Raw genomic sequence first — 18,081 nt, forward strand, 5'->3', positions numbered from 1 at the left:
AAAAAACATAATAAATACAACGTCTTATATATTTTTTTTAATAACATTTATATAAAAATATTTCTAAAAATTACCCTTAAGGAGCTTGATAGCATTTTATAATTTTATAATAATAAAAGTAGAATAAAACCTCCCGCTTTGGTATGGAAAGCCTTAGCAACTTGCTCATAACATTTTCATAATTCTTCAAAAACTGAACTCTCAATTAAACTACAACAAACCAATAACATATTGCCGTGGCTTCTATTGCATCTTGCACACAAACATCCATCATGGAGCACATCTCAAATGGGGGTGTGTATTTGAGTTTTATTTCTACATATCACTTCTTATACTTTATTTACAATAATTAATATTTATCAAACATCAAATCTTTATAATCTAACACCTTAACAAGTAATGAGAGTAAATTTTCTAACCAGGTAATACTGTATTTATCAATACATAAAGTTGAGTTGCTGAAAATAATAGTAGCACAAACTACAAAATTTTAAAACCTCCAAAATAAAGATATTGTGATTACTCTAATGGTTCACTAAGACCCCACACTAGGTACTACTAAATTGGAATATTTAGAAAAAAATAAGAACAAGAAGAACAACACAGAAACATCAAGGAGGAAAAACTTATATTTTATCTGTTCTAGTATTCCTTTTCCTTCTCGTAGCATTCAATCAGAATCAGCTCTCGGTTAGTAGTTCAATGAGATCGACCTTCTTCATCTTTGAGTACCCTTTGACACCACGAGACTTTGCGAGTGCTCTCAAGTCAGACAACTTCAATGCACTTAAATCCTCAGATTGAACATCTAGCTGCTCCTCCACACTCTCCTCATTATAGGTTTGTTCAGCTTCGTGAGAATCATCCTCCAACAGTTCTGGGAAGAACAGCTCATCCTTTGTATCAAGATCAATTTCAGACTTAGGTTCTGGTTCGGGCTCGGGCAAGTCCTCAGGTTTCAAATCTATTTGATGTCGATTGTTGACATTATCTTCACTAACTATTGGCTCTACATTCTCATACTTTACGCGTGGAACAGGAGACTTTTTTCGGAAAATTGAGCGAGGCCTTGCCGCAGAAGCAGTGTTGGCATCTCGAGACTCATTCTTTGGAGAACTATTTGAATCAAAAAAATTTGTGCTCTGCACTCCATTGTATTGATTACTTTCTTGCAACTGGTCAGAGTTATGGTCTATTCCACTGTCTTCTCCGCTGCCTCTCTTTCCTTCCTCGGACGAGTGTTTCTTCAGGAGGTTAAGAAGGGAATCTACAGCACTTGTCTCTTCAACCTGTCCTCGGGGTGCTTCAGTTTTCTTCTCTTCTTTAACTGATGCTCTCTCACGTAGCTGAGCCTGAACCTTCTTAAATAACTCAACAATCTCCTTCTCTCTAGTCCCGGGGGATGAAGTGGACTGGAATTTTCCCGAAGAAAGCGATACCGGTCCATTTCCATTTTTTGAAGACAACATGTCTTCTTCAAAATTCTCAAAGATATCTCTTCCATCGACGTTACTATTTTTACCTCTGGACGGGACGTTCCTGTTGTTCTGTCTCGAGAAATCCGGGTTCTTCCTTGCTTCACAAACAATAGACGCAGCCAAAGAACCAGACTTTAGTCCTCCAATTTTGACATGGGAGCGAATTCTATGACGACCCATAAAAGGGCATGAATATACCGCAGTTGTTCTTCCATAAACACGTGAAGACGGGAAACACTTGCCTTCTGGCATTCCACAGCCTGAGAAAACATTATAGAGAAAACATACAGATTCAAATTGGTTCAATCATCCAATAGTCAAAACTCAAAAATAATCATAAACAAAGTGAAAACCCTAAACCAGAGTAACAATAATACCTAAACCTAACAATTCTACACCAAAGTTACAGTAAATAATCGAAATGTCAAATATTGGTCACAAAAAAGTCTATATCTTCAACCCATTTGGATAACATCATTTCAGCAGAGAATGAAACTAATAAAGTTTGAGGCTTTTCTATCAGAAAGCAGCAACTAACTGTACAAAACTGAAAATTTACCGAATTGAAGACACAGTTGATAAAACCCTAAACAAAGGGGTTTTAGAAGTTGAAGTACCTACGCTATGGTTTTTAATTTTTTATTATGTGGGAACAATTTTAAAGCAGAAAGGTAGGGAGGGAAAAGAGAGATAAAGAGACACTAACCAACGTTGTTGGAGACGACGAGATTCACCGTTTGCGACATTGTTCAGTATCAAAAATCATAGAGTGCCGGTTATGCGTTTTATAAGCATCTTCTTTTTCCTGCAGGTTGAAATTCGCGTGCTTTGTGTGATAAGGGGTATTTTCGGTGATATGTTATTATTTTAGGGGTAAAACTGTCATATCATGTAATGCTAAAAAATAATTTAATATAAATGAAGAGAAAATCGATGGTGCATTCAGCATGTATTTATTTCGCTAACTTAGACGGTAAATTTTAACATATTTGTATGATTAGTCATTTTAAAATATTTTGATTGAATGTCAGTGTAATATTTCTTTACATTGACAGTATAGTATCATTAAACTCGTAAATGAATAGAAGAAAAAGTAAATAAGATTATGTTAATCTGCCATATCATATTTTCATTCCAAAATAGTTAAAGAAAAGTAGATACAATATTAATTTTTGTGTAAATTTGTTTTAACACGAGAGATTTGAAGGTGTTATTTGGATGATGTAAGAAATGATAGGTTTTAATATGATGGAGTTTTTGTCGCTTCAGGGATCCGTGAGCACAATCTCCCTCGTGCGCTCTCTTAGTTATTGGGAGATTTTGGTTCTTCCTCTTCTTTGAGACAATTGGGTCTCATCTAAAATTTTTGTGCTGCTCAATCTCCCTCGTGCGCTCTCTCAGTTATTGGGAGATTTTGGTTCTTCCCCTTCTTTGAGACAATTGGGTCTCATCTAAAATTTTTGTGCTCTTGACAATTTCTTTAAGAGAAGGTTTCTACTCGAGATAATTTTTTTAACCATGTAGGGTGTAAGTAGATCTTGAAGGTGTTATGTGTCTGCTGTGCACTAAGAGGGCTAGGTTAGTTATCCATTTGTTTGTGACTTGTGATCTAGTTGTGTCTGTTTGGTACAAAAATTATAGGTTATTGAGATGGAGCATTGTTCTTCTTACTATAAAGCTTAATATTGTTTGGTACTCTTAAGCTTTAGTTACCTCCATTGTTATAATTATTTTTTTAGGGTTAGGACCTTTGTTGACAATGCAAATTTGTGATTTCTTCCCGAATGTAACTAAGAATATAATATTTCATATTTTGCTCCTATTACTCAAATGTTAAAGATTACTATTGAATTTCATTAGAAAAAATAAGAAAATTTCTTTATCCACCTCCCTATGGGGTGACCCCCAGCGAAAACCCCAACTTGCCCCTGCTTCGGAGATGCATCTCTGAAGTATTTTTTTTTCTAAATTTTTTCAGACTTCGGAAGTGCACTTCCGAAAACACCAAATGAGGGGTGTTTTCGGAGATGCACTTCCGAAAACACCTTTTTCACGATTTTTGGGGATTTTCGAAAGTTCATTTCCGAGTTATGGAGAAATTCTCTTTTTTTTTATGCTTTTCTTAACAGTCTCGTACAAAATATATACAAAACGAGTAATATATACAAAACGAAAACGCCGAACAAAATAAACAACATATCAACATAAAATACTAATATAATAAATAAAATCTGAATAATATATACAAAACGAGTAATAGTGTGCGAAATACAAGCCGAATACTAGAAAAATAAACCCGAACCCGTACTGGGTATGCCTAACCCTCACTCCCTGCGACCTCCTCTGCCTCCTATATGCCGCCGCATGGCCCGCATCAGCGACGATCCTCTCCACCACGGCAACTGCCTCTGGACCGCCCTGGTCAATGATACCTCGGTCTAACGCGTCCCGCCCAAGCAGCTCTATCCGCTGGCAGATCGGCAAGAGATCAATGGCATGGTCATCCTCGGCCTGCTGGTTCTCCAGGACCTCCTCGTATGTTGGCCTAGGAGCGCCGGGAGCTCGGGTGTCATCAGAGGATGTGACACCCGATAGAACCATGTGACATACCCCTCCACACTGTGTCAGTCCTGGGTGACCTGCATGCGACGATACTCCTCCGGGACCACATGACGCTCCCAATCCGCAAATATGCCAGTGAGCTCCACTCGGGTAACTGTGTCGGGAGCAGCCTCAAAAGGTGACCTGGATATCATCTGCATAAATCCAAACTGTCGCATGCACCGCTCAGGGAGATACCTCACCATGGTGTTGGTCACGTATGCCAACCATCCGGAATATAACGAGATGCGGTCAAAGGCGACAACAGCAGTGTAGTCACTGAATGGCCTCCAACTGATGTCATTGTGAGCTGTGCGATTGAGGTACCCATGATATGGTCCCACTGCATTGTTCTCCCTCTGGAGAACGTATCGGGCGGCCCTGGGCATGGCGTCCTCGTACGCAGGATCAATGTGGAAGTCGTGGATGCGGGGGAAGTACGAGATGATCCAGCCCTGAAACACAAACACGATAATGTATTAAAAATAAATACGAACCATAAATAAATGTGAAACAATTAAAATGAAACGTATCGTCAGGAGTGTGGTGGATCCGGTCAACTGCCTGGTCCTCCAGTTGGAGGCCTCATTCAGCTTCTGGTATAGGTATACCAGAATAGTTGACCCTTAGTTCCACTGGTGAACGGTAGTCAAGTCCATGAAGTAGCGGAGGTAGGTCACGTCGACGTATCTTGCATTCTTGTCCACAAAGAGTGCAGTGCCTACCAAAAACATGAACCAGCACCAGAGAGCGCAGGCACGGTGATACTCCATAAATAGGCCATTCTCCGCATCCTCGGATTCGACCGCCGTCACCAAGTGGTGCTCGTAATAATCGCTCAATGTGGAGAACCGGATATGAGGCTCATTTGTCGCCCGGCACTCAAAATCAGCCATATCTGGCTCCATACCCGGATAGATCGCCATCCACTCGATCGCATCGACCCTCTGGATCCGGGAATGGTCCAGCAGCATCCCCCTAATCGGCAAGTGGAGAAGACACGGCACATCGTGCAAGGTGATCGTCATCTCCCCAACCGGTAAGTGGAAAGAAGACGTCTCCCTGTGTCACCGCTCCACAAAGGCCCCCTGCATGTCGTGGCTGATGGTGGCCCGGATAGATCGCCATCCACTCGATCGCATCGACCCTCTGGATCCGGGAATGGTCCAGCAGCATCCCCCTAATCGGCAAGTGGAGAAGACACGGCACATCGTGCAAGGTGATCGTCATCTCCCCAACCGGTAAGTGGAAAGAAGACGTCTCCCTGTGTCACCGCTCCACAAAGGCCCCCTGCATGTCGTGGCTGATGGTGGTATACCCGGTCATGCACAACCCACCTAGCCCTGAAGTTGTCACAGCGTCGTTAAACCACTGCACCTCTGGTTTAAAGAGACCGAAAATCTTCCAGGCGTGGTTCACCATTTTTAAAGTCTGTCTCTCTTGTTACAACAAAAACAAAAAAAAAAACATTGTTAATTAGACCGTTAAGAAAATGTGGAATAAAAATCTAAATAAAAAACGGTTAAATAATAAAGTCGGACAAATTATAAAAAATACCTCTCCCTCCCAGACACGTCGAGCGACGTGCTCGTGGTAGGAAATCAGCACGGACGTGTCAATGGGTCCTCCCGGGTAGCCCTCCTCCTCCTCCTCCTCCCCGTGCGGAAGGTCAGCATCCGGTACCTCCTCCTCCGCCTCCTGGTATCTAATTGCCTCCTCCTCCCGTACCTCCTCCCGACGGGAAGAAGATACCTTAGCCACCCGACTCCTCGATCCAGACGAGGAACCGGGCTCATCAGTATGTACGGGTGCTCGTACTCCACCCCGTCCCGGCGTCGACGCAAGCTGCGCCACACGCTCGCGTCTAGCCGACGCTGTCTGTGTCTCTCTCCCCTGTCTGATGCGTGCTGGGTTGCCTGCCATATTTCTGAAACAATTGAAATCCATAAGAATGTGAAACAATTGAAAAAAAATCAATTCTGGACACACTTCGGAAGTTCATTTCCGAAACCGGTGAGGGCGGTGTTTTCGAAAATGAACTTCCGAAACACCCCTGCGAAGCCAACTTCTGCAACTTCCATGGCAGAACCCAAAATCTAATGTTCAAACATGTTATAATGCTTCTAAACAACCTAAATACTACTAACAACCTACCCCTATATCATTTTTGTAATTTCTAACAACCCTAACATGCATTTGAATTATGGATCTAAGGATTATGAAACTTACAAATTGAAGTGATTGAGAAGCTTTTGAATGTAGTAAAGCAAGTAGAAACAGCCTTTGATGTAGCCTTGGAACTTGGTTTGCAAAAAATCTCTTTGAAGAAGTGTTGATGGTGATTTAGGGTAAATGAATTGGGGGAAGGACTGTTTTGCTAAATCTGCAAAACGCGCAGTATTTCGGAAATGCACTTCCGAAATCCTGTTTTCGGAAATGCATTTTGAAATAAGACAAATTTTGAAGAAAAAGAAAAAGCGTTTTCGAAGATGCATCTCCGAAAACAGCATTTTTTTGCATTTCCGAAATATGAGGCATTCTGGGATTTTCACCAGAGGTCACCAAGAAAACAGGGGGTGGATAAAGAAATTTCCAAAAATAATTAGGCTTTTGTAAAGTGACTTACCATTGACAAACAAATCATTAGTTAAAATTATATCTCTGTATAATATTTCGTGCGTGATTAAAATATGAATACTCGATTTACAAATTACTACTATTCAAACTTTATGCTAAAGCTGTTATGCATGTCATCATGCATAAAATGATGAGGTCCAAAGGAAAAATGATAGGGAAATAAAACCCATAGAACAGAAGGAAAATAAGCAGGAACCATATTTTCTCAGAATAAAGCTTTTTATCATCATCAACAAAGACTAAAATTAGTCAACCAAGTTTAGAGTCAAATGATTAACAAATAGAACAAGAGGCAGAGGAGTCCTTTGCCAAAACTTCAGCTTACAACAATGTTGAACTCAATCTTTAACACAAGCCGCTTCAAACTTTCTGGTTGGGAAAAGATTCAATAAATTGTCTAATATGCAGACTTATCTAATACCACCATCCCATCGCAACAATTTCAAAATCATATATTTATTTATTTTTTATCCTTATTTCAAGTAATATCCATAACAAGAAATAAAGGGATAGGTAAACTCAAGAAGTTAGGGCTTCTCGGAACTAAAGTTCAGGCCTTGTGGCTTTTTGCCATCTCATCAACATCAAGTTCCACTTCCAACACTGGTGAATCATTTTGCATGCTGAAAGGACTGGCGAGGAAGAAAAACATATTAATAATCAAAAGAACCATCCCCGTTTGAGCGCAATGTATTAATCTCAGAAATTTGCTTACCTGTTCTGTACACGGCCATGGTCTACAGCACTTCGCAGGCAGTATAGGACTCTGCCTACGATGTTCGTCATGTGAATTGGACCAAATGTTCGACTATCATTTGCTTCCTGCCATTGGGGTGGGAAACATTCAGTAAAGTATAATTCCTAGTTTACAAGAAATTGAGTCGAAACATAACCTAACATACTAAAAAAATATTAAACTTTTATGTGTGCAAACTTGCACTCAATACTTAAATATAGATTAGTTACAAATTTCAAAGTTGTAAAAGCTATAAAGACATCAAAGGACAAAAAATGTCAAGTTCAAATAACTATATTTTTGGTTTTAACTTAACATGGAGACACAGCGCTACATAGAGAAAAATTAAGAGCTAGCCACTGAAACCATTAACTATAGATTTCTATTGTAGCTATTATTATTAAGAAGCGTTGGTCAATACAGGATTTGAGAAAATTTTACTTCAGGAACCCAGCCACAAACACAACCGACAACCATATCAAAGTCTTAAGCTTAATTCCAAAAGCTGCTCAACTGAATTGCCATGCCAAACTGTGGACTACTTCATTTTCTAGAAAAAAGGGGGTTTAGGGTCACTGAAGTCCAGAATCCAGATCATGTCAATAATGTCAGCATCTTTTGACACAAGTGTAAAAACTGGCTTACATAATCTGATAACTCAAACAAAACAAAACAAAAAATCTAACCAGTCGAACTATTAGTCAAACCTAGTTAATATTATATTACACACTAATTTTCAGAATTCAGAACATTTAAAGAACGAGTATTGACCACCTTTTAAAATTTTTTAAAAAAAAAAAACATAAACCACCTTAAATACTCCCGTATCAACAATAACTAAGAACAGCTTGATAAAATAATACTTTAATCTAAAAGTTATATTTCAACATGAATATAGTTGTGCATAGTGATCCACCCAGGGATAGCAATGGCATGAAAGTAATGGTAAACTGTCGATGTAAATATAGGCTAAGTAGGTAAGCATTCATACCTTGACTTTCAATTTTTCATTTTCAGCAACTACCCAACACTGATCCTGGTCAAGAATAAATGATTCATCCTTTTCATTAGTAGAAGCCATTTCATAACCTCCAGTTGCAGCTAGTCTTCTGACTAGGTAGTCATCTGGCTTTTCAGGATTCTTCAAGACCACAACATCTCCTACATAAACATGTCTGTCGGAGAAAAATGTCTATCACTAACAAATAATGGAGATGAGAATATACATAACGAACTCCAGATGAAAAAGTCTATTGCCAGCTAATCTTTTAACTAACTTTTGTGGAACTCAAGAATAACAAGAACAAAATGGAATAAAATCAGTTTCCAAATTTTGAAATTGACACAGTAAGGTGGCAATATTTTTACTGTGCAGGGGGATAATCATAACTTATACCATCCTTAAGCTTCAACCTGATAACAAATTCAAAAAAAAGTATTTACACTGCAGAGAAAAGTCTACACATAACTACTGCCTGTGACGAGCATGAAATCAGTCACACCACTGGAACCAGCTAATTTATAGCTTTATTTATAACATTTTCCGAAAAACAAACAAGTCTCTGGAAAGGACCACCTGATCAATAGGTAACAAGAAAGCAACCTTATCATTGCAGCAAGGCTCACCCTTGAGCACGTTATTGAATGAAGAATTCAATAATCAGAACCAAAGTTTTTTCCTACTAGGTAGAATCAACTACTTGAATCAAACGGTGCCATGATGTCTTCAATTCTTCAGCAATTGTTTGAAAATTCCTTTAGACAATCCCTATCTGATATACACATATCTAGACTACCTAAAATGAAAATTCTAGCATCTTTTCCAAAAAGAAAACCACCTCAGCTTTGCCTCTAACAATTGATTCTTAACCTTATATTATCTAGTGATCCATTAACCATCTCATCTATCTTAACATTTTTGTCTCTGTAACATAAACTGAACACAATGTAATCTGAAAAATAATAATGAAAACCGAAAAAAGTTCAATATCATTAATAAATCTCTAATACAGACTGAACTGTCATCATTAATAAATATTGTGTAGCATTTTGTTTAGCTTTTCTTTCCTATTCCTTGACTTGGAGTAGCAAAAAAAAGTGATAGAGTTTCTTTTTGGTTACAAAAGAAGACAAAAAAGTGATAGGAAGGAATTTTTTATTTCTCTAAACAAAAATGTAAAAGTACCTATTGTGGTACTTCTGCTAAGCGTGGATTTATGACAAAATTGCTTTTGTTAAATAGACTTTTAGAAGAACCAAAACATAATGTCAAGGGCTTTTTCAGTTACGAACATACATTTAAGGTTAGTGACCGAAAAAACAAAAATGCTCAAATTCAAAGGAGAACCGACGCATGAGAAATGATATACAAGTACAATATCCATGCAAAGATGAAATAGAAAATTAGGGAAAATCAAATTAGCACATGTGAAAAGCACCCGCCACCCAGTCTTTTTATTTTATAATTGAAGAAAATGCTTAAAAGTTTAAAACAAGGCCAACATTTGTATATGTACTTTTATTTAATTTTTAAATGACCAGGTTGATGTTGAAAACTAACTTTTAAACTAGACATGTGTCATCATTGTCTCTTGCATGATAGAAATCCGGCACAAACATGGCGTCAAAGTGATGTGTATGCGTTATTTAATGTTGTTCAACTTCAAGTAAAGTAGGTAGAAGAAAACAAACACATGGTTAAAATGTGGCAGAAAACCACAAAGTGTAAATATAAATTAACAGAAAGTTATGCAGAGAAAATAGTTTCCATCATAACATGCTGGCTCAGCATAAGAGATATATTGACGTGTAAATATTTCTTCATCAAGTGACAAGTGTACACCTGATTCCACTTTAAAAATCCACTATGACAAGTATAAGAAGGGCCAGTAGCATAAAATGGCACTCTACCTAAACACACATTTAGACCCAAAAAGGTACAAAATAGCATGTAGAATTGAAAGCGCCTTTGTTGTATTATCGAGTTTTAAAAACATCTTGCAATAGAAGTCAAATGAATTGCACAAAAGGACAACATGTGATATATTAGATGAGTATGATTGACTCTACCTTGGGTCTGGAATTGGTAATCTCCTAACAAGAAGAGTTGCTCCTTTTCCAGCAATAGTAGGAGCCATCTCCTCTCCTTTATTCCAGTGCAAGAAGGTCATTTTTCCATGACAGAAGTGCTTCCAAAGAAAATCTGTGAGCTCATTATCTTTGAGAGTACCTCCTTTATGATTCTGTCAAATTTCAACTTTGTATCAGTCAGCAGACACTTCTAAGAAGGACTTTGAAGTGCTAAAAATGTGATACACAGCTGTGGGACTTAAACTACAAGGAAGAGTATTACTCTAAATGACATTGCTCTGTTGATAACTTCGCCATTGTTCCAAATGTTTTACCTTGGGGTTCTCTATTATGTAACATACACAAAGATAGGCCTTAAGAAGCTAGCTCGCTTTCCAAATCCAAGTTCAAATAAACTAAGCTCTTTGCATAGTTAAGTTTCAAATGTCCCCTCCCCATATATGATCATCTTAATTAAAAATATAGTAATTTCAATTGACATTACAGAAAATAAAGAATATATGTGTTTAGGACCCTGAATAACAATGGGATTGGTCCCCTGGATTAGTCGGACCTAGAGCCAGATACGAGTGTTCATATAATTGTTAATACTCATATTTTCTAAATTAAAATTGTACGTCAAATACAAGTATAGCCCAACTAGAAAAAACCCATACATACCTAAGAGGCTAAGACTATATTAATCCTAATAATCTAACAAATCCAAAGGAACCCTTGGGCTCTTCTATTTACTATATGTAGTAAAAGAATAGAAATACCAATGAAGAAGTTTAAAAAAACCAAAAATCAAAACACAATGGCCACAAAATAACACAAGAGTAAAGGATGAGATGATTAAAATCCAAATGAAGAGTCTTTTGAGATATAGACGTAATCTTGGAAGCTAGAAATCATATGCCCTCCAAAGACATGGTTTTCTAATGCTTCTAGGAAATCAAAAGTTTATATAATGCTACAAATTTAAGTATACATCGTCCCCACTACTCAAAAGTTTGAATACGGTAAACCAAAACAGATTTCAATTTAATTACAAAAGATTAAGTCTTTCTTACAATATCAAAATCTTAGCTCTCGCCATGTGCCATTACAATGTATTAAAAAACAGCTGTTCAGGTGTCGCATTTCGGAAAAAATTGGTCAATCTTTCTTTAGAAAGTAGTACATAAACCAATGTATAGCAAATAGACAAAGCAGAACATCACAGAATTCAACCCACAAATAAAATTCTTCTACCTAATAATCGAAGCACATTTGATTGAAGCTAACTATCAAGGTAATAGAAAAACACACTGCTTTATAAATTTCACACCTTTTTGTTGAAATTGAAACCCTAACTCAGCAAGAAATGTAAACAATTACCATCAACAAAAATCAGCAAAACTCAAAACGGATAACAAATTTCAAAATAACAAAAACAAACACACAAATTAGATAAAATGGAGCTGCTAAATCGCGATAAAATTTTGAAAGTTATGAAATTAAAACCATAGAAACTAAAACGAAAATGAAATAATAAAATGAGATTTGAAATTGAATTAGGGGAAATGGAAAGGAGAGGAAAAGAAGAGAGACCTTGAAACCGAGAGCGATGGAGTATTGAGCTTTGGATTTAAGGTAGCGAAACCACGTGAAGGTGGAAACCATTGGAGAGTGTAGAATTGCAGTGAATATTGTGTCAAGAACGCACGCAGATGCAGAAACCTTTTCTTGTTTTGCCTTAAACCCCAAAAAAATGATTTCCTTTTCTCTCGCTCTGTTTTTGCTTAAGTAGGTAGAACTTGTGATTTCTGAAAATACAGTGGCTTATGTAAAAAATGGAAATATATTTCTTTCTTTATAAATATAGTAAAAGTATATAACACAACTAAAATATAGTGAAGTCTAGCTCATCAAAAAAAAAAACAACATTGTTAAATGATTTTCTTTGACTTTTGTGTTTGAATTCGAAATATTTTACTTTATTTATGGTGTTATATAAAGGGATAGAAGTATATGGTGTTATATAATGGATCATCGAGATTTTGATATGCTTAATAAGATTTTTGGCAATTAGAGATGGGTACCTGTGAAAATAACACTTAATCACTCAAGTCAATATTAGAGAGATTGAATTGTTACATGTGTAAATGAGAATAATATTTGAGTGTGATGGAAAGTCAAACTTCTACATCGATGATAATTATAACTATCAAGGTTGATCGGACTAAAATTGCATAGGGCGAAAGTTGTGCTCTTATGCGGTGCCCATACCATAATTAAATAACTCATAAGCGATGATACCAAAAGAAATTAACCCAAAAAGCATAGAGTTTGTCTATGCTAGGATAGAAATGCAACAAGTTGGTGATGGATTTACTTTTGATGATATTTCAGTGGTTTCCCGTATACGTGTGGGGAATCTAATGGAGAGACGGAAGATACAAAGTGTTGTTATGAGTTTAAGGCATACTCCCTCCATTCCTATTTATAAATAAATTTTGACTTTCTTGGTTCATTGAGTAAATGATGCACTTAGACTATATATAGGTTAGATACATCGATGATTCAATGAATCTAAAAAGTTAATATTTACTTATAAATAGGAATGGAGGAAGTATGTTCAAGCACACAACTATAAAGCGTAAGGTTATGTGGTGGTTAGAAGAATTGTCAAGATGTAATACTTGCATTAATCATTTTCTATCTGTTGACAATGAAACAAACATGGGAAGAAAGGCATCACCAACTCTGGAACTTCCTCGAATGTTTCTCAATATCCCTAGGTAGACAATGAAAACCTATGGACTATATACTAGTACATCAATAAAGGTAAGATGGATCATGCTCACCAAGACATGCGTATGTTGTAACTAGGGCTGGAAATGAGTCAAGTCGAGTCGAACTCGCCTCAGCTCAGTTTGACTCGTTAAGAATTCGCTGAGTTAGAGTTCGAGTTCCTCACGAACTTTTTATTCAGCTCAAACTCGACTCGTTAAGAATTGGCCGAGTTCGAGTTTATCACAAAAAAAATGTCAGCTCAAACTCGACTTGTTAGAAGTTCACGAACATCTCAGTTTAACTCGTAAAATTTATCTTGTTAGGTTCAACTCGCTTAATTCTCGGACTTAAAAGTTTATTATATATATATATATATATATATATATATATATATATATATATATATATATATATATATATATATATATATATATATATATATATATATATATATATATATATAAATATATAAATATATATATAACATTTTAAATTAATACTTTTTAAATAAAAAATATAGAAATAAAATAAAAGTTACATTGGAATTTATACGATGTTAATTTTATTTGTATAATTATTTGTAGAAATATTTTGCTTAATTGAGAATATAAATTATCAATTAAAACCGTTAGATTAAAAGAAAATATGAGACTAAGATTGAGAGCAAATTTTTAAACTTACTCTTAAAGACAATATAATTTATCTCATATATAATCGAGTTGGTTCATGAACCTAGCGATCCGAACTATACATAGTTCAAGTTCAGTTCATTTAGTTAACAAACTTAGTTTTTAGCTCATATTCATCTCATTTGGTTCATGAACCAAATTCAACGATTTAGTTATCGGGTCAAATTTCGAACTGTGTTCGAGTTGGTTCGGTTCATTGTCAGCCCTAGTTGTAACACCTTAATTCCCCAATGATAATTTTATAAAATAAATAGAAGGAATTAAAACAATTAGACAATTAGGATGACACCTTCATTCATCACATATGCTCATATAACAAGATACGCAACACATAATTATATATTCATCATATCTAAAATCCATTTCATTTACTCGCAGCGGAAAAACATCAACAATATTTATTCTTAACTCTTCAACATAAGTTATAATCATCATAATTCAATATTCAACAAACATCATCAAATAAATACAATAAAGTGGAATTCTACAAGGATTTTACTCCCAACATAACAAAACAAACGCAGTTAACCTCAGTGTTACATGTCAGAGCTGACACCGACTCATTCTACTCACTATGAGACAATCTGCTCGGCTAACATCAATCTCAAGCGACTTCAGGTTACCTACGCGTTACCAACATAGGGATAACATTCAAACAAAAGGGGTGAGATATCATGACGATATAAGAAGGCGTATGATAACAAGTATATGAGAATATAGTCATACACGATTGACCACTTCACAACACATCCACGTCATTTATTAACAAGTAGTATACAATTATTCTACAACATCTAATTCACCATCACATCATCGATCATACAAGTAATCATCACCAAATAGCTCATCATCATTCATCGCTATATAAAATGCAACTAGACCAATGACTCTACAAATGCATGTGGTACCAATAGGGCATACACCCTCATCACAAAATTGTCAATAAATAGAGACATCAACAAGGCATAAGCCTTCTTTGCAATTTGCACTCAATCCACACAATGGGATTGAGGCCATTTTAGTTTGTCAATTCAGACCATCGTAATTTGCCAATCCAGGCCATCGTAAAAATGTAATGTATGCGACCCAATAATGCGACATCATAAAATGCAACACAACTATAACAATTATGCAACCACAGGGCATAAGCTTTCAACAAACGCCAACATAGGTCATCACTTCTTCGTCATCGCAAAACATCATCATACAAACATACACAACAACAACATCACAAATTATGCAATATAAGTTCTACAACACATATGCAACACATATCAACAAGAATCGTCACTAACATACATCAATTTCGTCAATTTTATACAATTCTTCGTTTTACGGTCAAAATACAAATTTTTACAAAACACAACAACAACATCACAAATCATGCAATATAAGCTCTACAACACATATCAACAATAATCGTCACTAACATACATCAATCTTATCAATTTCATAGAATTCTTCGTTTTACGGTCAAATACGAATTTTTATGAAACACAACAACATCACAATTCATACAATATAAGTCCAACAACACATATACAACATATAGCAACAAGAATCATCACTAACATACATCAATTTCATATAATTCCCCTTCAAAACCTAAGTTATCAATAAAACCCCAAAACTCATTCCTACATACAAATCATCATACCAAATCTTATAGAGTTAGAACCTCACCCTTACTTTGGATTGAAGGTTCTCCACTTTTTCAATGGAATCCTTGCCCTAGCCTTTTTGTGCCTCTTATCCTCTTTCACGAAAACCTTTTCTTTCACGTTCTCTCACAATTCTCTATTTTCCATTCTATTTTCTTTCTTATTCTTATTTAACTCCTTACTAACTTTTAACTTCACTAATGGACTTAATAAACACGCCCCCATTATTCCTCATGCTAACACAACATAGGCCCATTAACTATTTACTCATTTACTCTTATTATTATTATTATTAAACCTCAATAATAATTTGTATTCCAATCATATTAAATCATCTAATTTTCTAATAAATTAAATAAAATGAATAATTAGAACTAATTATATTTATTTAACTCCACAACTTTTAATTCAAAGGCACTACCCTCTATTCTAAGTATACATATCCTCCGATACCACAATCATCATATAACATCAAAGAAAATTCATCCAATAAATCAACAAAATATCAAAATAACACTAAATCATTGAATAGCGAAAACCAGGGTGTTACATATGTCCTTAGGTTAACGGGTGATTCATACTGGAACGATAAACAACCATGTAGCCGGTACAAAGTGTATGGATTTCTTCTGCATGAAATGATTTTAAAATTGGAATCATGAATCACATAAGGATTGCATCTTCAAAACTACACCTTGTAAATTTGGCCTATGTGAAGGTATTTACAGCACCGGTATGCATATAAGAATATTGTTTCGATGATGTCATTATTCTTCCATTTGTCTCATGTTTTGAGGAATTGTGATATCTCCGGCCACTTTAAATGGTTGATTTCTTTTAAGCAAGGTTGGAATATGTTCGATGTATACATAGAAAACTTCAAGTGTTTCAAGGATAAATACTACTTTGTTGTATCCTTTAATCGTAGTTCTCACAAGAGTCTCTATGAGATCCCAGTAGGGGCATTTGATAATGATGATTGTTCTTTGGAATACTATTTTCCCCCTCCCCGTACTCACACCTTTCCTCCACCAAGTGTATACAAATTTTTAAAATTTTAGAGGAAAAAATATTTCTTGATGGGTTTAGGGACGTACATATACAAGGATACTGACTTATTTGATAAAAAGGCAAAGTTGAAAAGGATCCTCACGAAATTCTAGAATGATCTTAGGAGAATTGAAGCGGAGGATCTCGAAGGTGTCAGTCCTCCCAAGAAGAAAATTTGTTATATCGAAACTCGTTTGATTCTTGAGCTAAATACAAATGAGGAGAGGAATATGTCGATTTATGTGCTTGCATATATTATCAAATCAAGATGATCCAATGTGATGAAGTTTATGGATAAACAAAGTTTATGAGTAAAATATCTCAGTTCACAATCCATTAAACACAAGATTTGAAAGTGCGGCCTGAATAAGATAATACTTCCTAATTTAAATACTAATTCAATAAAAAAAAGAAAATATCAAATATAAAATATAATATATTATTAATATTATACTTATTACTAATACAATTATTTTGTTTAATTACAATTGTAATGCCTTTGTACTCTTTTTGCCTAATTCTTCATTTATATATATATATATATATATATATATATATATATATATATATATATATATATATATATATATATATATATATTGGTTATTTCATTTTTAAAAAAGAGTTAAACACTCTTTTTGCCTAATTCTTCATTTTCTTTTTATTGAAAAAATTGTGACATGACATAATTTAAATAACTTGGTATGTAATTTGATGATGTGAACTGATCAACGTAAACAATTGGAAAAAAAACTTCTATATACTTCAACTTCAAAAAAGTATTAATTTTTTTAATTTACTCAACAATATCTAAATACTTAAGCAAAATAAATGATTTTAAATCATTATAACATATGTCATATCACATTATCATTTAAGCCTTATACATCACTTTTAAACATGAGAAAAAGGATGAAGTATTTATGGATTTGGATATTCTCCTGTGGATTGTCTTATGTTTTGGTTCTGCTGCAATCGTAATCCTTAGTCTATCTTTTTTCTCTCTCTTCAAAATATATTTGTTTTATATATTTCGTTTTCATGATTTTTCATTCATTGGATCAGCAACATGAGGGATGGCAGCACATATGAGGCAGGAGAGGATCTATATTTAGTATTGATAGTGTAACGACGATCATGTAAAACCGTAAATCAAATTGTAAATTTTAAAATATTTTTAAAATTTGACACTTTAAAATACTATTCTAATAGGATGTATGGATAATCTCTTTTTGTAATGAATCTAAAAATATTAAAAATATAACTATAATTAACATTTTTTTAAAATTGAGTAGAGTCTCAACTCAATCAAAACTTGTAATAACCGAAAGTCCGGCCCATTAACAGAAACCATATAAGAAAGCCCAATATCCACAATTAGG

The 18,081-nt window shown here is 35.1% G+C and overlaps 2 protein-coding genes across 2 annotated transcripts; both read right to left on the minus strand.

Moving 5' to 3' along the window:
- Nucleotides 1-400: 400 nt before the first annotated feature.
- On the minus strand, nt 401-2,313 carry LOC131619020 (rho-N domain-containing protein 1, chloroplastic). The gene is made up of 2 exons (XM_058890165.1): nt 2,185-2,313; nt 401-1,738 (listed from the first exon to the last, which is right to left on the minus strand). Exons 1-2 carry the CDS (start codon nt 2,222-2,224, stop codon nt 681-683), a joined length of 1,098 nt encoding a protein of 365 aa, XP_058746148.1. The 5' UTR covers nt 2,225-2,313; the 3' UTR covers nt 401-680.
- A 4,661-nt stretch (nt 2,314-6,974) lies between these two features.
- On the minus strand, nt 6,975-12,322 carry LOC131644462 (mitochondrial ATP-independent inner membrane protease subunit 2-like). The gene is made up of 5 exons (XM_058914973.1): nt 12,115-12,322; nt 10,522-10,694; nt 8,444-8,627; nt 7,432-7,538; nt 6,975-7,348 (listed from the first exon to the last, which is right to left on the minus strand). The coding sequence occupies exons 1-5, from the start codon at nt 12,184-12,186 to the stop codon at nt 7,267-7,269; spliced, it is 618 nt and encodes a 205-aa protein (XP_058770956.1). The 5' UTR covers nt 12,187-12,322; the 3' UTR covers nt 6,975-7,266.
- Nucleotides 12,323-18,081: the final 5,759 nt, after the last annotated feature.

Source organism: Vicia villosa, linkage group LG1 (genome assembly GCF_029867415.1).
Source record: "Vicia villosa cultivar HV-30 ecotype Madison, WI linkage group LG1, Vvil1.0, whole genome shotgun sequence".
In the NCBI taxonomy this organism is placed as follows: Eukaryota; Viridiplantae; Streptophyta; class Magnoliopsida; order Fabales; family Fabaceae; genus Vicia; species Vicia villosa.

Coding starts and splice junctions, on each gene's coding strand:
- LOC131644462 (XM_058914973.1), bottom strand. CDS start 12,186: ATGGTTTCCACCTTCACGTGGTTTCGCTACCTTAAATCCAAAGCTCAA. Junction 10,695..12,114: donor CCATCGCTCTCGGTTTCAAG/GTCTCTCTTCTT, acceptor GAAATTTGACAG/AATCATAAAGGAGGTACTCT. Junction 7,539..8,443: donor ATGAAAAATTGAAAGTCAAG/GTATGAATGCTT, acceptor CCCCAATGGCAG/GAAGCAAATGATAGTCGAAC.
- LOC131619020 (XM_058890165.1), bottom strand. CDS start 2,224: ATGTCGCAAACGGTGAATCTCGTCGTCTCCAACAACGTTG. Junction 1,739..2,184: donor CGTCGTCTCCAACAACGTTG/GTTAGTGTCTCT, acceptor ATGTTTTCTCAG/GCTGTGGAATGCCAGAAGGC.